The 20,754-nt window shown below is 45.8% G+C and overlaps 1 protein-coding gene across 1 annotated transcript; it reads right to left on the bottom strand.

Moving 5' to 3' along the window:
• Nucleotides 1-452: 452 nt before the first annotated feature.
• HPS6 (HPS6 biogenesis of lysosomal organelles complex 2 subunit 3) lies at nucleotides 453-5,551 on the bottom strand. Its single transcript, XM_085606444.1, has one exon. It carries the CDS (start codon nucleotides 5,282-5,284, stop codon nucleotides 2,810-2,812), a length of 2,475 nt encoding a protein of 824 aa, XP_085462570.1. The 5' UTR covers nucleotides 5,285-5,551; the 3' UTR covers nucleotides 453-2,809.
• Nucleotides 5,552-20,754: the final 15,203 nt, after the last annotated feature.

Here is a 20,754-nt window from a genome sequence, read left to right on the forward strand (position 1 = left end):
TATGTTTACTACAAGTCAGGAACTATACAGTCCTCTCACCCATCCCACAATGCAAAAGTAGTAAAAACAATAAATACAATACTATTCCTGACCAAAAAGATAAGCCTGAATGTTGTGTAACATTACACTTTCAGGGCATCTTTCATTAATTTCCTTTGATTGTATGCACAATCTGAAATTTTAGGCTGTTGGAAACCAATCCTTGCCAAAACATCACCAATCACTTGACAAGACTACTTAAACGCCCATAAATACTTAACCTATAATTTCTCAACCAGGGATGCAGTGATGAAGACATGATTCCCTTTTGCTGAGCTACAGCGTAAACTGAAAACGTTACGATTTCTTTTTACATCACTATACAAAGCTCATAAAAGGGAATTACTAATTTTTTCCAAATTATTACGTACGGTACATGAATAACGTTGGGCAGAGGATAAACACAAAACCCATTTCAACTGTAGTAGTACCATTTAATTTAAATGGACCTTTTTTCATTTTACATCTGAATGACTGGGTAACATGAGTAGGTTCTGTGACATGCAACATTTTATAATCTTACATTATGCTGGTACAATGCCTTTGATGGAAAGCAGAGGTTTAAAAACAAGCATTTTTGCATGTTAATGACGTAAGTGCCCTAGGGCTAACCTTCCCATCCCCTACTAACCAAATTACATTTTTCAACAGCACTTTCATCTACACCAGACACAGTACAGGTCTCGAAAGCTTCAACTACTTTTCAATCTGTGAACAGATGTTTCATAATTCAAAGTTCAAACTAATGGCATGCACAAACATTTCTCTCGCACTTCTGCTCCATTTTTCTGTGCAAGTCCCCCACCCAAAGACATTTCAACAGGCTGATGTCTGCGCTCTATTTGGCACAAGAGCCCCCAATGCAAACATCCCTCTGGAGTGTTAATTAAAAAGTTCTCCATGCCTGCCTTCTAACTTGGCCAGACAACTCTGCAGACACGTCTGCCCCTGAAATAGTATCAAGTGGGCGCTAATAACAAATCACTAACCAAAAACTGGCGTGCTGGTGTTGCATATCTCTTTTGAAAGTTACTCGGGAGCATACCAATGTTATTGCGGTCTGCTATAAATTAAACCGCACACAATATGAACTAGGAGCTATTGGTAACATGGCATTTGTCAAATAAATGACTGGGGTGTGTGTGTTCAATTCCAGAGTACGATTTGTTCTGTGCCTGGAGGTAAATGAATTTAAGGGGTTTCAAGCAAAATTAATGCGGTTATTGATATACTGTTAAATGTACAAAATAGACCAAATTAAGAGCACGGGTGAGGGGGTGTTAGGTGTTACAGTGCTTCGACGAAAGGACTTCCATGTTCTTCCTATTGCCCAGGACATCCCTACCTTCCAGTTCCTCACAGCTGCAAGAGCAAATCTGCAAAAAAAAAACTGGGACCAGTGGCATGCCAAGCGCACCCCGAAATCCAGTCCTGCAACGTGCCACATGCTATGCCTTCTACATACGTTCACTAGGCTACTTGTGATGGCACAGAGAACCAACAGAAGTGCACCACTCCCCCAACCACCAAGGATTGGTGAAACAGGGTCTTTCTTCTAAAAGATACTGAAGCTTTTTTGGCGGCGTGGCAGAGAAAAGTTGCAGAATGCCCAAGGAAGTTCATGAAAGCCTCATGCGTTATGAACGGGAGAGAGGGGGCAACAAAGAAACCAATATGTATTACACATGAGTGAATGCAATATTCAGCATAGACTATACACCTGAGCATGGTAGGGCCAAATACTTAGTTATCCAAGTTTATGTGTGACACTATGTTATGACAAAGCTATCTATTTCCACAGAAGGTACAATACAAATGCCGTCAGTTTAGCAAATAAAGCACTTTTTCAATACTCGATTATAGGTAGTCATCACAGAACTGAATAATATGTACACTATACAGAAACTGATCAACGGCTTTGAAAAGTACATTATGATTACATTCATTGTAAGATTGTACTGAACACAATGATTTGACTGAAAAAAAAAGGTACTTATCGCTTATGGAAGAACGAGGATAAACTGGTAGTAACTTTCTGAATGAAATATAATTTAGAGAACATTAGACGAGAAAAAAGGCCAAAAATACTAGAAAATCTACAAAGATGCCAAGAAAAGTATTGTTCTAATCCAAACTCGGATTTGGGTCCTACATTTGAAAAGATTCTTCTGGAGACAAGCATGTCACTCCAAACCAAAACGGAGGTGGGTAGCATTGGAGAAGTGGAAGACTTATTTAATTGCATTTTCTCTGTTTTCCACAAAAGGTGCACACAGATGTATTAAGACAAAGCAGCATTAATGAGCATCCAAGACAGTAAACACAAACAAACCACCACTGGCACAACATGCACGACCATCAGCAACAATGTTAAAGGGCCTAGTGTAAATTCCAGTCAGGACCACTATAGGTCAGTGAGAAGTCAAATATTTTGGGAGACTCGAAAAAAAAAAAATGCAAGGGTTAAAGTGAAAGACTGCAATGCTAGGAGTGCTGGTTCAACGGTTGGGGTAACTGCACTTGCAAAATATAAATACTGAATAGATTGACCCGGAACATTGGTTGATAAAGCAGTTGAGAATTGTTTGCCCATCAGTAAAAGTAGCATTGCAGCAATCGTTCTGACATTTAAACACAAATTCTTAGACAAGATGGTCCACTCGAAATGCATTAAAATAGCAAGGCTGTTTTTTGTTGTTTTTTTTACAAAACAGACAAAGAGCTTAAGGTTAAATACATTGGTATGCATTTTACACACCTAATTTGTGGCTCATTTTTTGGTATAACTTGCTAATAAATCTGCTGAAGAAGAAGCTCTTTCTTTCAGGTCTCTGTCAGTCAATGTTGGTTCAGCAACAGTCTGTGGAATTATCCTATGTACTCTTGGGGGAGTCTGGGGAGGAAAAGATGGAGTTTGTAACTTTTCATCGAACAGCTCATCCGATCTTGACCGAAACTGCAACACTTTATTCAACAGTGGCCTCAGTAAGCCAATAGTTACTTGGTCACCACTGTGGCTTGAGAACGGTATGTGGCCATCTGCTGAACTTGGGATGTGTTGTAGAACAATGTTAAGTATTTCAGTAGCTTTCATTTCTGCGGGGCACATCTGCCACACTTGATCAAGGTAAGGATCTAGCTCACGATGCCGTGCAAACTCAATGAGGAGAATGGTAAAAATGTCTTTATGCAGAACTGGACTTAATTGAAGATATCTCCCAGCGACCTCTACAACCTTACCCCACCTTTTGCCACTTATAAGCATATGTATCGCTTGCACAACAGCAGTGGGCCTTCCACTGCACAGCAGCAGGTCAACCTCAATGTCTGAGTCGTCATTGGCTGTAGTGTTAATTCGCCTTTTCTTCAGCACAGACATTGCCCTTTTGTACAAGGGATTGACTTCGCAATTGTTACTGTAATTCCAGTGCACCCCAACATATTGTTGAGCCTTTGCGACAAAGCTGGCCAGTCCCTTTGGCTTGTAACTGTACATAGACTGGCAGATCAACTCAAACAGAGGTACCACACCATTCATTGCCGCTTCCTGTGACACAGAAGAGGTTGGCACCAAAATCTTCTTCCAAACATCTAGTACAGCTTTGTCTATAGAATGACCAACTCCATTCTGTTGCAGCTGGAGGCACCTGCTAATCGACTTCCATGACGCTTGGGGGAAAGTGTTAAACAAGTAGTTCATATACACCATGTTCTCCCTCTCCAAGCCAGAATTAAGAAGGCGAACTATCTCCTGATCCACCAGATTTTCACAACACTGCTCAGTATCTGTTCCGGACAAGCTGGCAATGCAAAACTTGAGCTGTTCCAGACTTAGGTAAATTTCAAGGTCAGCATTTATAATGTGCGTCAATTTATCAAATTGTCCTTGGTGGTCAGCAGCAGTCTTGGCACTCTGGCGAGCCTGCAGTATGGATGACAGTGCAATGGGAGCCTGGAACATACCCCCATTTTTCAGGCTCTCCACAGTGAGTGTTGTGTTTCCCAGGCTCCTCTGCTGGTAGTATTTGCAGGCCTCTTCATAGACCATCTCCACCAGCACAGGATGTGAACCGCTCCCTCCAACGGTGCTGTCAGTCAGGCCAATCTCATAAATGCCAGTGTGTGTCAGAAACTGCATTTTGCACTCGTTGAAAGGTGGCATGAACAGCATCTTATTAGAGCTCAGGATCTTCTTTTCCCTCAACCGCCCCATGTTCAAATTGATAAGATATAGCACTCCAGACAGAAAGCAGGCCAGAGTACTGCCAAAAATCTGCATCTGGACAAGCTCATCCGGTGAAAGGTGGCTGCCACCAAAGTCGTAAACATGTCTCAGAGTGCCACCTGGTTGAAGCAAACTCACTGCCCCTCTTTGGGTCACGAGCAATAGTCCACCACAGCTGGACAATGCAAAACTTTGAACATCTGCATGCTCAATGGAGGGCATTAGCCCAAGGCAAGTGAACATGAGATTCTTGTAGTCCGAGTCTCCCAGTGTGAGGCGTGTGCTGTGGATTGCACCTATGGACGGGGCCACTACTGTGACTTTGCCCTCCTCGGGCACCCAGACGAGCAGAGTTTTGGAAATACAGCTCAGGCCGGTGGGAGAACTTGGCAGCAGATAGACGTGTTGCGGGGAAGCCAGCAGCTGAAAACAGGGGCTGTGGTGAAGGACGATCTTCATGGGCCCCAGGGTCAATTGGGGACTGCCGAGTGTCAGGTCACGGTGGCACACACAGTAGGCAAGGGTGGCGGCGCTGGAAGTGGCGAGGCTAGCACCCGAGGGTGATCTCTCCTCGCACCAGGTCAAACCTCGCTGGTGGCAGCATACCGCCACCACCCGGGCCCGGGGGCTGTAGCACAGCTCCAAGCTCTGCCGCTGCGCCCAGCCACCCTCCGCCCGGTACTCCCACACCTCTGCCTGGCCGTTCTCCCACACCACGGCCAGCACCCAGGCGGCGCCAGGGCCCTCCAGGAACAGCAGCCCGGCCACGGACGGCTGCAGCGGCGCCCAGCTCCTCTGCAAGCGGCCCTGGGGGCGGTGCGGCGCGGCAGGTAACGAGATACGGTCATAGGCCTGCAGCAGCCGGCGGTCCCGCTGCAGCAGCAGGAGGTGCTGCCCGTCCGGGCTGCTGTGGGTCTCCACGCCGCCTCCTTCCACTCGCAGCGCCTCCCTCAGCTCCTGGGACCGGCCGAAGTCCTCCAAGTCCGACACTCGGCGGGGCGGCCGCCCGGCCTGACTCATGGTGGCTCCCCGGCTGCCTGCAGTCCCCGCCCGAGCGGCATCGGGAGCGGAGGAGCAGGCTGTCCCGTGACTCTCAGCCCTGCGCCTCGGCTCTACCCTGCACTCAGCCCACCGCCCCCGGCGCTGACATCACGGGCTTTTAATTTCCGGAACAACTCGATTCTTCTTTACTCTTTCGCGTCCCGCTTGCCCTTAACTTCCCGTCCCACAGCAGTGAGGTAGAGCCGCCGGGCGGGGTCCGGCCGAAGAAGTGGCGGGGATTGGCGAGGGGCAGGCGGAGGGGAGTGGTGAAGGGCCAGCTGGGGCCATGCTTGGCCTGTCATGAGGGAGTTAGAAGCTCCAGGCCAATGGGACACTTGTCCGCAACCTCAGCTTGAGGAGCTGCTGTGCAACATAAGAAGGCGGGAGGAGTTCGAAGCTGTCAAAATATAGTATTTCAGTTTTTAACGGAACTCGAGTCTTCGTTTAAACTAGTTACTTCTTTCAAGTATTTGATCATCCACTGGGTCACGTGATCTGCCTCCTACTCCCGCCCCTTCCGACAGGGGCGGAGCGTGTTGTGGCCACCCCCGGTTGGTCAGGCCCCCCAACCGCCCGAAGGACTAACGTGGCGCCGTCGCGGTCTTCCCAGAACCCCCTTCGGCTCCTGGACCTTGGCTCGGGCACCCTTACTGTGCCGGACAGGGGTACCCTTACTGTACCGCCTGTCGCAGAGGTACCCTTACTGTACCAGTCTGCATCCAGATCGCCCTGTAACTCCGCCACAGCTCTGGGGAGGCTACCGTCGCTGCCAGAGCCCCCCTTCCTCCTTTCGCTGTTTATGGGTGCCCGCCCCTGCGAGCCAGCTTTTAGTGGGCTAAATAATGGGTCCTGTTCTGTAACCGTAAATATACGGCATTAAGTTGCAACATTACTCAGAAGCCCAGGGCAGACTAGCCACGGATGACTCTAGGCCCCAATGCCGCTCAGCTGAGGCGTGACTGGAGTTACTAGCCTTATAAGCGATGCCGCTGCAGATCTTCCTATCGTAATTATGGGAAGATCTAGCACCTACAAATGGCGTCAGAACTAAACCATAGCTGAATTCGTCAATCCATCGCTTCCCTTCATAACCTAGCACTAAGGAGTTGATTTCCGCTTTGTCTACCCAGGGATGTATAGATAGCGGCATGGTACCTAAAACACAGCTGCTGCTGCGGGCAATTGCATGATTTCTTTAGCAGGACAGAAGATTTTTAACTGCTAAATGGACGTCTGCTTCTTTCATGACTCCGGATAAAGCCGATATGGCTGACTGAGCTGCCGAAGGTACATCGCTCAGCTCGAGGACCCAAATTTGTGAACGTTTCCCCCCCTCCCTGGCTCCAAGGAAATGCTGGGCGAGAAGAGTAACACCTAAATCTGATTTTCAGGCCGGAAATATGGCATCGGTAACAGGGCATTGGTGAAATAGGCGCTTATGGACCTGCCATCCCCTTAATACTTTCCAATTGGCCAATTTGGGTGCCAACTGGCACAGAATTGTGTTCCCAACAGCTACAGCACCATAAGCAGGGTGAAGGTAACGTGTGAGTTAACCCCTTCACCTGCGTATATAAACACAAGCTGACATCCCTGTTACCTGACTTTGCTCCCTTTCACATCGTATTAGTCCATTGTTTACTACAACCGGCCCCTATCTTAGCAACATCTCCCGGTTTGGCCTCTCTACTTGCAAATTAAGTTACCTTAAATTGGACGATAGAGTCTTATACTAGTCCCGCTGTTATCCCACTCTTTCCTTACTCTCCACTGGGACAGCGTATCCAATTCCTTGCTTGTTGAATAGCAGCTAGCTGTGGACTCTATTGCTGCTGAAAGGAGTTAATATCTTTGCCTACAGTCCCCGACTTCGGATAAAGCCAATACGACTGACTGAGCTGCCGAAGAATACATCTCTCAGCTCGAGGACCCGAATTTGTGAACGTTTCCCCAATTCCCTGGCTCCAAGGAAAGGCTGAGCGAGAGGAGCAACACCTAAATCTGTTCCTCAGGCTGGAAAATATGGCATGGGTAACAAGGCATAGGTGAGATAGGCGCTTATGGACCTGCCATCCTATTAATATTTATCAATTCGCCAAATTGGGAGGGCCTTCCTGGGATCTATCGTAACTAACCAGGTAATGCAGGTTTAATGAATATTTTTGCAAATTAAGCTACATTAAATAGGTGATCGAGTCTTATTCTAGCTTTGTTGTTCAATGGTTCGTATAAACTCAAACTAAGATAAATATTATTGAAATATTTCGGTTCATTCCTACTTTTTAATATACTTATAATTAAAGTTTATCACCTGAAGGCGATACCACAACCGCCCTGGCTAAAGCGCGTGGGACTTTTGGTTGCAGGGGCTTGCCCCCCAAGTGTATATCTGGACCTGTTTCTATATATTGCCTTCAGCTGATACTCCTGCAGGCCTAACCCTTGGCTTTGGTGCCCGGCTCAGTGTGCTGATGGCTGGTGTTTGATCAAACGCTTGATCAACCATAAAATTGTATGCCTGTGTAATATGTACCTTTCATGCACAGCTATTACCAATAAATTGTAACATGTATTAGCAAAACGTGGGGGGGCCAAGTACTCTTGGTGCTGAATAACAGATGGTTATTGCTCCCCAGCTCAATGGTACTCATTTTATCCATCTCCGAATGATACCAGGCTGGAAAGACCCATAGGGATCAGAACTGTGGCCAAACCCAGGCCATTATAATCCCCTAGGCCACCAGGCCCGACTCTACAATTTAGCACACTTCTGGCACCCTTTGCTGTACACGTTGCACTAATGAATTTTCCGGAAACGACTTGATGTCCCCAACTTCTAGCCACAACACATTTACTAGAAATGTTTTAGTTTTCATGATGCAAAATTGGTAGCTACATGACTTGCATTTTTATCATGCCCCTCACATATGGTTGTGGGTGTCAGCTCCCCACTACAGTCCTCCGCTCTATCCACTGAGCAATCGAAGGCTCATGAGAACTGAAAACAAACAAAGCCTGCATACCCCTCCACGTCCTGTGTACAAAAGCGCCACTTTCCAAAAACGCAATAAGCAATCAATAACGTAGCCCTTTAACAGGACTTAATTATGTATTGAGGGTTGCATGGTGGTGTCTGCGTGAGTTTAGATTTTGTTAAATCCCCCCAGCCAGAAGTCAACTTCCTCCCCCACGTAACTATGGTTGTACAGGCAGGGGATGCTGTTTAATAGAAGCATCCTGTAACATGGCGAATCTTGAATGGAGATAATCTGGGTTGAGGGGAGGTTTGTAATGTGCCCATAATTGCAGTCACTGCACCCCATGTGGGTGACCCATACACAGCCCCTCCTGCTTCCTCGCTATTGTCCTAGCCCCGGTAACCCTACCTGCTGACCAACATGACCCTTGGTGCTGCCAGCACAGAAAGTCACCGAAACTACTACCGCAAAAGACCTATGGTGTCAAACAGAACTCATTTTACGATATATTGGATACACAGGCGGCTGCTGTAGAGATCTAGCTGAGTCAGTCCAGGCGGGGGCTATCAACTAACCGGCTTGCACAGGGGGGGATGGTCATACTGAAAACATGTGTGAGTAATATCTGGTGCAGCCCCTACCAGGATTAGCAGCAGCGCGTGCTGGACCTGTCCAAAGAACGCGCAACCCATTCATGGGGCGCAGGATGAGTGTTGTGCGCACATTTGCTCGCAAAGTGCTCCAGAAATTACCCCTCCCCACCAGATGTATCTTTCTTGAATGACTGACAGGCGAAACCAAGGCAACCAGCAACAGCTGTATTTCCAAACAAATCATTCCTAGTCTGTGGAAACTGTATACAGTGAGGGGCTGGGCACAACTTCCTAAAAACTTACAGTGAACTCAAAGAACAAGGTTGTATCGTTTATAACAGTGGCTGCTGCGAAGTAATGTCCGGGCGGGAAGGGGGCTGATGCTTATTGATAGGGGCTGTTTGTCTCTACCAGAGATAATTGCCCGCGTTGTAAGTCATAAACGTAAATCCTACTCAAAAAGAGTGAACTCAATTGAAAATATGTATTCGTCACTTCAAAATCAGTTAGTGGTCAATAAACCACCAGTAGGTCAAACCCAAACACTCTACGTATCGATAATTCAGATCAGAATAATAACTACATTATTATCTATAGTTTGGCAACATTTCCATTTTCAAGAACAAAACGTAGTGGCGCACAACCGTTAGAGAAGCTCCAAGCATGTTCATAGTACATTAACCTAGGAAAGAAATCGTTCCGGGCTTTTTAATTTGTATTCATGCATTAATGCGTATATAGGGGAACCGCCTTTAGAAAATAACCTCGTTGTTTGAAAGCACGTGTTTCATTTGGAATTACCGGCTGTCGATTCAACGTGAACACTCGTACTCCTACCTTCTAAACTTTTTCATATTGTAACCCTGGGCAAATCACTATCACTGTGCCTATAAACCTCATTTAGGGACAACCCAAGGTAGCAGTTGGTATCTTTGGCTAGCTCTTTCGACCCATGGCATTGACTAACGCTGTCATTCCAGGGTTTATAAAGGGTAAGAATGGCTATCTCAGCCTTGCTTACATAGTGTAGTGTTGCCATTTCCCCACCCTTTCAGCACCAAATAGGTAGGTATGCATTACTTTATTTCTTTTGGAGTTTGATAATGCGCTGTGGGCAACCTTTAGGTAGTTAGTCTGTTTAGTCTGAATACTACCGCCCGACACTGCGTCAGATATGCTTCACTGAGGACGCAATTACAAGGGAGTTCATGTTTCAGGCGTGTATATAGCGCAAAAACCGAGCGCTTTACATGGGCGACAGTTACATTACCCAGGATATATTCCTTTGAATAAATGAACATCGGGCTCGAACAGGACATCTCAGATTGAAAGCTCCGCTGCTCTAGCCTTCCGCCGCCCTCGCCGACCAAACGAGCTACTGTTTAGTGTGCCTGCTGCAAAGAACGTGTCCCAAGCAGACTACAGAGTGCGCCTGATGTAATCGCTCAGAGGTCACTGTTCCCTACAAGAGGCATCCCTTTGTTACTTCCCATTTGTAACCTAAAGTCGTAATATTCAAGTGAGCTATCACGTTCATCCTAGACTGCATACACACCGCAAAGCATACACCATTAGAACATTGATTAATGTTGCAAAAAGGTTAACTTGGCAAGAAATTGACTCAGAGCTTGTGCATTACCACCCCAAGCAACCCTAAACTACACTGCCCGCCAGTAGGGACGATACGAAACTCCCACACTTCGAGTCCTCCGGCCCAGGCAACACCTACTATACACCGATTCACACGCGCACCCGACCCAATAACTCGCAAGGGCACAAGGACTCCAACAATAGCGCCACACAATAGACACAGAAAGGAGGCATACCACAAGCTTCCTCCGCTGCCCCACCAAGCGGGCGCGCATTCGGGGCAGACAACAGCGCCTTTGGGAGAGGACGCGCCGGCATCCCAGCGATGGGCATTGCGGGGCGAACACAAGCAGACCGGCGCGTGGCTAGACACTACCTCCTTGAGAAAGTGGCATACGGGGCGCAAATGATAAAGCATGACCGGAGAGCCAATGTCTCAACTCGCGGCCAACCCGCTGGCCGGAACACCTCGAACCCCTCCCACCAAGGCCACCCGCGGGTCCGGGAGCAGGACCGAAAACCCCATCGAGTGAGGGAGGCATACCCCTCGGTGCAGCTGGCCCGGCGGAACTCACTACTAACTTCAGCGAAGTCAAAATCTCAACTGTACAAGGTGCTGGTCACTCACCCGGAAGGTAATAATCACACGAGTTGTCTTCACATATATGTGAGTCCTGGAAACTGCCGCAGAGAGAAACGCCGCATCAGGTGCTTCAGAAGCACAATAAACTTCCAAACACGGCGCACCCCAAGCGCCCCCATGGCGGCGACGTTACGATGCACGAGGTTGCAGGTAGGCACCACCTACTTCAAACTAACAGTGCTGAATGGATGAGGACGCCCCTTTAGGCCTTACATAAACGGTGGCTGCAGAGACTGCGAGGGGTTGGCGACGGATTCAGGGACAGTCGAGCTCTACTATAATCTGCTGAACACAAGGCGATTAGCTCCTGGGCCACTACTTCCGCTTCCGGGGTCAGACATGCCACGAAAAGACACCACGTACCGGATCACAGCTGCGCCCCGGGTGTGCCATCAAAGTGCCGCGAGCACCGGGTACGGCACGGGGACACCTAAACCCGCAGCATCAGAAGCACAATAAACTACCAACCCCGGCGCCCCCATGGTAGCGACGTTACGATGCACAGGCAGGCTGACAATTGTTGCATATTTATATAGCGGTGCCAATATACCCTGTCTCCCCCGCCCTGCCTGCTGAGCTATCTTGTCTCCCAATACACTGCGGTGGGCGGTCAGCCCGCCTTGTAGTCCCGCACCGCCACTTTCACGACACCAAAGTGCCAAACGATCTCGCTTCGGGGCCCACATGGCTCGCGAGAGGGACAAACCACCCTGCTGCGCCGCGGAATTTTCCCGCGCTAAAACAGCTACCAAATGGCAAAGAGCATCCTTAAAGACCGAAGTCCAACCTGCAACATGCAAAGAACCCGCAGCGCTTCAAACAGTCAGGGCAGACAACTGACCAGAGTCCCCCAAGGGCAGTAACACATATCCCGACCTACAAATGCCCAGGAGTACAACGCGTCACATATAACCTAAACATAACGCTTAACGATCGCCCCTACGTAAACAAAATTCTCTAAACGGGGTGGCCGGTATTTATCAGAGACCCCGACACGTGGAGGGACAAGACGTTCTTGGCTATGCCAGTTTAGAAAGGATTACCGGGAAACTAGAGACTACCAATGCGTACCACGTCTAAGGCACGCCATTCCGCTCTCCGAAGCGAGCCGCCGCAGGGAACAGGGGGGGGGGGGGGGGGCGCAAGGGGGCACCGTGTTACAGCTCCCTGTCTTAACTTATTTAAATACACCTCCCCCGCCCCTGCTCACCACAAAGACCAAGGACCCCCAACCCTTACCTCCATGTGCTACAACGCACCAACACCGAAAGCATCTGAGCGGGGAATCCCACCGCAACTAAAGATCACGACGAGATGCTCTACTCCCGAGGCCCTGCTCTCTCCACTCTGCAAAGCTCACGATTCAGACCAGCTGTCCTACGACCATCGGCGGTCCCAGATCGTCAACAACACCGTCGCAAATAAAGCCGGACCCGACGACGACACACCGCAAGATAAGGGAGACCTCGCCAGTCGACGGCTGCTTCAGACCACAGCTGAGCGGTGCAAACAAGAGGACAATGCGCGCGGCCAGGAGGAGCGGAAACGCGTGTCCAGGCTGGGTGCGGCGCGCAGGAGACAGAGGAGGAACTGGGCGAGAGAGCCCACTAAGTAGGGAGTCAGCCGCGCCCCCCCAGCCCGCCCCCAGCTCCACGCGATAGGGGGTTTTCCCAAGTGGGCGTAGGCCTCGCGCGCGAGGCAGCAAGGGGGGGGAAGGCTCCGACGGGCGGCCACTAGAATGCTGCCCTGCTGATGTCCCACTGCTTGGGACGCGGGCAGCGGCAGTATTTCAGTTTTTAACGGAACTCGAGTCTTCGTTTAAACTAGTTACTTCTTTCAAGTATTTGAATCGATTTTCATTATCGTTACAATTTGTTAGCTATCTACATCGACTTGATGGTGTAATTTCCTCTTAGATCATTACAGCCTAAATTATTAGTTGTGCCTAATTCCCCAATATAGGAACAGAGAGAAAAAGCATTTGACTTAACACATGATAATGACCGTCGCTCCAAAACATTTAGCTAAAATCTGCGTCTTTTGCTATTCCTTCAAAAATTCTATCACAAGACCGGAGGATCGATTATGACGACTTTTTAGTTACTGTATTCTCTAGCAGCGAAATTATAGCACACAATGTATAATAAATAAGGCACTAATCATAAAAAATAGAAGTGGGGGGACTAACCAAGTTAGGCACTATGAAAGTGACATCACAGTCTGTGACTTTGCATTACAGGGAGTGGCATCACAATCCATGAACTCACAAGAAGTGGCATCAAAAGAAGTGACATCAACCCTTAAGACCTAATACATATGTTTAGCATGACTATCTTTTTTGTAATTTTTTTAAAAATTATTTTTATTTTCACCAAAAGAAAGATAACGTACATAACATTGATTCAAAAACATAGTGCATGAACAGCATAGCCACACACAGTAAAAGTAAGAAAACAATGAAGGGGGCAGAGGTTAGGGGGAACAGAGAAAAGAAGAATCAATATCACTTAGTCCCAGTGAAGACAGAGCCAAATTCGTTCTATTCTGGCTCGTGAAGACGGTCCCCTGACCTTAGATAAAGCCATTTCCATCTTATACACCCCTCTCAGTAGCTGCCAGAACTCCGCAAGTGTTGGGGGGTTTGGCTCGATCCAGACCCTGGCAATACATAAGCGACAACAAGCCATAATAATAGAAAATAAAGCAACAGAGATTAAACCAGGGTCCTCTATAAATCCCATCAGTATCTCTTTCTCAGAAATGAAAATATTGCTGCCTGACAGGTTACACAACTACTTAGTAATCATTGTACAAAAAACGAAATTTCCGGGCATGTTATAAACATATGTCTAATGTCTGCAGCAAAAAGTGAACATTTAGGGCAACAGGTCTTTAGTGTCAAACGGGCGTAGCCCACTTAGAGATAATTTCGGGTGTGTAATACAAAAGAAATAACATATGATGTTGCTGGAGTTTTAAATTAACAGAAGTAACAGAGGAATTGATAGTCAATAATGACCTATGCAAATCTGCTGTATTTACACAGGTTCCGAAATAACGATTTAATTTTTCTACAGCCTGAGCGTTATCATCAGCTACACCTATAAGAAGGTGTTCATAGATTTTTCCTATACAGCCCCTGCTTCTAAATTGTAGTAATGAACTAACAGGCTCCCCCTGAACATTAACATTCACTAGACCTTCCCCATTGATAAAAAAAAATCTCTAATCTGCAAAAATTTAAAGAAAGAGTTGTTCGGGACCCCAAATTCACCTCTAAACAAAGAGAATGACCTAAAACCGTCCTGATCGTACTATTGCCCTAACTGTAGTACACCGCACCATTACCAGATCTTCCAAATGGAATCTCCAAATAGGGACCCCAAACATGGATTCCCCCATAGATACATGCCTGCAAGTAATTCAGGGATATTGTACGACTTTACTAAGTCGCGCCAAATCCAAGTAGCATGTCTCCCTATCTTGAAGCGAACACGCTTAAAATAATTCGGATCAGACATCCTGGTGAGTACAAACCTGTACTCAGGCCCGCAGACTAACTGATATGCTAGCCACATACGTGACATACCAAAACCTTCCATCAAACTCTGTAAGCGCGTAGCAAAAGAAGCCCAAAAATATAACTTAAAATCCGGCAGCCCAAAACCCCCCTTTCGTATGGCAGTTTAAGAAATTTAATGGCCCTCCTGGTCCTTTTATACCCCCAGATAAAGCTGCCTATAATACCATCCAGTCTTTTAAAAAAAGAAAATGGAACCCGCAAAGGGATGCTCCTAAAGAGATACAAAAACTTTGGGAGGACGTTCATCTTAATAATGTTACAGCGTCCCCAGATAGTTAGAGGCAATTGGTGCCATTTGCGCAGATCCGTAGCTACTTTCTTGAATAGTGGTTCATAATTAAGTTTCACTATTTCTTCCGTATGACTGTTAAGACAAACCCCTAAATAAGTAGCTTTATGAGTGACACCCAAAGCGGGTACTAGAGGGATAGTTCCAAAATTAGTTATTGTTTGGGTTTTATTAGTGTTAAGCTTATACCCTGAAAAAGATCAGAATCGCTGCGCTTCCAAGACAATCTCCCCCAAAGCTTGAACCGGGTCTGTAGTAAAGACAGCTATGTCGTCCGCATAAGCGGTTATCTTAATATGTATTTGGTTATAAGAAACCGGGCTGATATGCTGATTTCGTAGCAGATGGCGGATAAATGGTTCGATGTAAATTGCGAATAGCAAAGGTGAGAGGGGACACCCCTGCCGGGTCCCCCTCTGAATGTAAAATGGATCCGATATCAATCCATTAAGCCGAATAGCAGCCTGCGAGTTCGTATAGATTTTCTGAATAGCCGAGACAAACTTGCGACCAATTCCTACTTCCAACATTATAGCCCAGAGTGCACCCCAGGTAACTTGGTCGAAAGCTTTCCCGGCATCAAGCATAAGCATCGCTGCTTTACCGCCCAAGCAATAAGCTGCGTCAAACACGGCTATAGCGGTGTTTATATGCATTGTAGTATCCCTCCCAGGGACAAAGCCGTGCTGCTGGTCAGACACTATTAAATGTATGGATGGTGCAAGACGAGAAGACAGAATTTTTGAAAATATCTTGGCGTCATGGTTAATGAGAGAGATTGGGCAATAAGAGCCTCTCTCAGTTGAAGGCTTCCCCTTTTTAACCCCTTCGACGCGCATGACGGAACGGTTCCGTCATGCACGTCGGTTGCGCTGTGCGCATGACGGAATGGTTCCGTCATGGCCCCGCCCGCGCACGGAACCTTCAGCGTGGTGCGGAAATCCGCGCCGCGCTGAAGGGGTTAAGAAACACAATTATATTTGTCCGTTTCCAGGACGGAGGAGCGTCCCCACCATCCAAAATATCATTCGCTACCTTCATAAAAACCGGGCCAAGAGTTCCTATAAAAGTTCTATAGAACTCCAAAGGTAGGGCATCCCCCCCAACGGCTTTCCCAAGGGGGAGAGCCTTGATTGCTTCCAAGATTTCAACTCTATCCACGTCCGGATCCATTAAGACCGTGGTAGGGAGATCTAATACGTTCATACCACTCTCCTGTAGATAAGCTGCCATCGCTTGTGAATCGCAAGCCATATTATCGCTATATAGGCCAGTGTAAAATTGCCTGAATTGCTCCAATATCTCTAAAGATTGATGATACATTAGACCATCACCGCCAATAATGCTTGCCAATCGTGATTTAGCCTGATTCTGTCGAAACAAATACTGTTGGGTGATGCCCCTAGCGTATGCCTTAAGGCTGTCCCACACTATAGACCAAGAAGCAGTGAGGGCATTAATTTCTATAAAATCCACTAATTGCCCTTGTATATACTGGATATAATCGTGGCTTTTGAGTAAATATTTGGGAAGCGTAAAACCCCTTATCGTCCGCTGTGGTGTTGATCCTAAAAGTATTGTGAAAGATAGGGGGTTATGATCCGATGTAATTTTCTGACATATCTCCATGTTAGAATCTATAATTCTAGATTGATTTACGAACACCATATCTATCCTGGAATATTGTCGATGTGGTTGCGAGAAATATGTGAAGCCATTAACTAATGGGTAAGCCTCCCGCCATAAATCAACCAACTGATATATATGCAGTAGATCTTTAATAGCCATCCTGGTATGAATCATTCTAGCCCTACCCATAGTATTTGTAGTATCTAACCTCTGATCTAATACACAGTTAAAGTCCCCCATGACTATGAGTTCGCCATCCCAGTCCAACAACTCTGAATTTAAAAAAGAGATAACCTCTGGGCAGTCATTATTTGGGCCGTAGACCACGCAGATAGTAAGCTTCTGACCATAGGCCAGGAGTTGAGCGATTACCCAGCGACCTTTACTGTCGCTAAGTGAGCGGAGTACCACAAACTTAGAAGTTCGCGCTTGCAAAAGGGCAACACCACGTATTGACACAGTCTGAGTAGTACACGTTATTAGTTCAAACCCCATTTGCTTAAAAAAACTGCGGTCCTTAAAAGCCAAATGAGTCTCTGATAATCCAACAATCTGTGGTCTATATGCTTTCAGTTCTTCCGATACTAATCGACGCTTAGTGGAGGAGTTCAGGCCAGCTACGTTCCAACACATTATATGAATTCTAGACATTGCCTTCCAATTATAATTCCCGACAAGTATCCCTCCTTAACCCAACCGCGTCCTGCAAAACAGTCCCTAAGTGTACGTTTAGCAATCCTTTGGCTTTTTTCCTTTTTGACACCCCCCCAGCCCCACCCCCCACCAAAAACACCCACCTTAGCCAGTGCTACCATGCAGGCTAACCCAGTGAATTCCCTGACGAAATGAACCTGGCACAACCCCCCCACCACAACCCTGTGCCTATGGAGCGGAATCACCCCCTTCCCTGCTGTCATCAATGACAGCGCTAAACCAAAGTGCACCCCCAGATACCCCCCCTCCGACTATCTTGACTGACCAGTAATCACAAATATAAAAATACATTGTAAACCCCCCAAACGCATGACAAAAGGTTTAGCATGACTATCATGAGTAAATTTGAGCGCATTACAAGATTAAATAAATGAGCTTATCAGTATTAATACCTGTGACATGTGTTCCCTGTTTAAAGGAATTAACAGCCCAAATGGGGATGAAGTTTGGTGTCTGACTACAGTAGACAAGCTACTAAGTGATACATACTAAAAGTGGCACCAAGTACAAATACAGTTCATGCTTGAGTTAACATGCTATAAACTGCAATTGTTAATACCAAAACTATAAAATGTATTAACCTACCTAACATACCGCCATTACATCCACTGACAATTTTAGCACACTTTAACCATTATCAAAAAATGCAAGTTGTACACTGCAGTTGTTATTCCAAACATGGCAAACAATATTCCCTATGAAAGATACAGTTACAACTTGATAATTTGCCCATACATGCCAACATTTCAACTTTGATAAGAGGTAGAAATTTCCGTGGGTGCAACAACCTGAATAACGCGTAACATGACACGGGTCAGGCGTAACATGGGTCGCAAGAGTTACTGGTAGAGATGTTTTTTTACCATCTTCAAGAAATAACTTCTGCTTTATAGAAATAGGTCATACATACACCTGTAAGTAGACTGTAGCATGCTCACCTCCAGGAAGAGAGTCATATGTATTAATTTCATCAATGCATGACAAGTACACATAATGGGAGAAACTGTATAAGCCAATACACCTGAAAGAAAGGACCGTGACAAAAACAAGGGGGTAATGAAGAAGGCATCAAATTACAAAGAGGTGCTTTTGCCCACAGTACAGTAGTTGTGTTCTTGTTGTAATCTGAGTCAAATACCTGTGACAGTCTGCAGCACTAAAGTACAAGTCGTATACCTGGAACATGAGCTGGTGATGAAGATGAGGTGGAGAGAGCACATTAGAGCAGATACTCCTGTTTACACAGTGCACTAATATATTTGAGTTAAAAGTTTGTGAAAATCTGGGGGCACAAAATGTTCTAGTCTGTTTGAACACTTGGGAGGTGAGCTGGTAACAAAGATAGAGGGTGGTAAAGACGAGAGTGGGATAATAAATTGCAGCAGAGACAATATGGTTCTTACAAAGTCATGAGGCCAATGTAAATTTCATTTAGTGGCAAGTGATTGTCTGGATTTTTAATGTCAATTAGTAGCAAATCTGAAGCTGTAGCCATAACCTGAGGTTTTATAAAGTTGGCCATCAAATTTTGGAAAAGATGCACTGCTGAAGAGTGGAGAACATGTATCATTGGGGCTTCACTTTGAAGTAATGTATTGAAATATTAAAAAGTTGGAAGTACAGCCTAAACCATCATGAAATAAAGTTTTATCATTAGGTTTTTGAATAGCTTTACAAGTCATAGTTCTCGATCACCAGATTTTCCCTTTTTCTGATTGCCTTCAGAATCCTCATAAAAGTTTGAAAGAAAGTAAGACTTTAGTGAGTCCCATTGCTTTAGCGTTCTCTTTACAGACTTTCCCTAGCTTAGCCATCTAGTACTGACATGTTTAATAATTTTCCTGACTTCTGTCTCAGTAAAATTCATATACTTTCTGAGGATACCTTTGCGCTTCACACGTTTTTCAAAGGGGTAATATATGTCTAGGAGCATATCATCAACTTTGACAGACAGTGCTTTGGAAGATTTTTGTGCACTCAAATGACGTAAATGACAAGGACAACCAACATCATACACCTTTTGTTTCTCATCCTTTTGTTCACTCCTGATTTCACTGAGTAGACTGTTGTGCTTACCGTTCATGCAATTAGTGTTATCAGAGGAACATGTTGCACAGTTTTTCCAACTAAAATCTTTTTCTCTGATAACGTAGTTGCATGTGTCAAACAAGGTCTGGGCATCTCCTGCAACAATAGAAGGCATTTCAAGCAATGATGTGACTATGTGCCCTGTATTTGGATCTTCATGGCGCACTAATATAGGAAGATATTTATCATTTCCATCATTACTTCCACCAGTTGCTAGGCCAAACCACGCTTCCTTCTCCAGAGCCTTTTTTACCTTATCAATACTGTATGGGGCAATAGCTCCATTAACTATATGACTGGCTTTTGTCCTTCCACACGAGAATTTTGCAGCTATTTTTGAATCAGGAAACATTAATTTGAATAGTGAATAGGCGTGATTAGAGACTGCTAGGGGTATATTATGTTCTATTAGCAAGCCAATAAACAAAACTTCAGCTTTTATCACCTTTTCATCAATATCCTCTGCAGCCCGGCCTCCAACCCAATCGGTCATTTTTTCTAGTCTGATTCTGTGACAGTACACAGTTTTTGTGTTTTGGTGTATTGACATGCTTTAATACATCATTCATGCCACCATGGGTAATGCTGAAATCTGATGCACAAATTTCACAAAATGCACTGCCTGGCCCATTTCTAGATTTCAAAATGAATGGAAGTTCCGTTTGCCATGTCTCTTTGAATGTACAATCGTACTTATTTATTTTTTCCCATGGAGGTGTGTGATCTGATCGCTTCCAGCTCATGCTCAAACACTATTCCTGTATTATTCAATCAAAATAAAGTGGATAAAAAATGCCTGACCTGAACAGGGGCTGATGGTCTCACTTGTATCAAAGCAGTGACTCGTTGTAGCTGCAGGCTTGTACTAGCCGTAGTCTGGCAACAATTCACAAGTTCAACCTGCATAAAATCAATACCAATAAGAGATTACCTGCTATATCAAATCACTACATACCTATGTTACCCAGATTATCCATGTACAGGGAAAGGATAGCAATATGCAGTATAATCTTGTGTGAAAGCCCCCCCTATGCAACGCCTTTCTTTAACAAGCATCTTGAGTATGTTATCAGTCTGGCTCCACTTCAAATCCCATTTCCCAATAAAGCAAATGACTTTGTATTGCATGTACAACATTTACCATAGAATAAGTGTAATGTATTGAAAATGAGGCTGCGCTATCAAGAGAGTACAGGGGGCCAAATTTGCCAACAAGTTGCACCAGTTTTGCCTCACAAAAGTGATACAAACCGGCGCCAAGTGCTCTCTGACTGAGTTGGAGAACAGTAACCCTTGTGGGGGCTGCAGGAACCGAAACCCTGTGCACCGCGTCAACTTGCAG

The sequence above is a fragment of the Triturus cristatus genome, chromosome 1_2, assembly GCF_964204655.1.
Source record: "Triturus cristatus chromosome 1_2, aTriCri1.1, whole genome shotgun sequence".
NCBI classification, from domain to species: domain Eukaryota; kingdom Metazoa; phylum Chordata; class Amphibia; order Caudata; family Salamandridae; genus Triturus; species Triturus cristatus.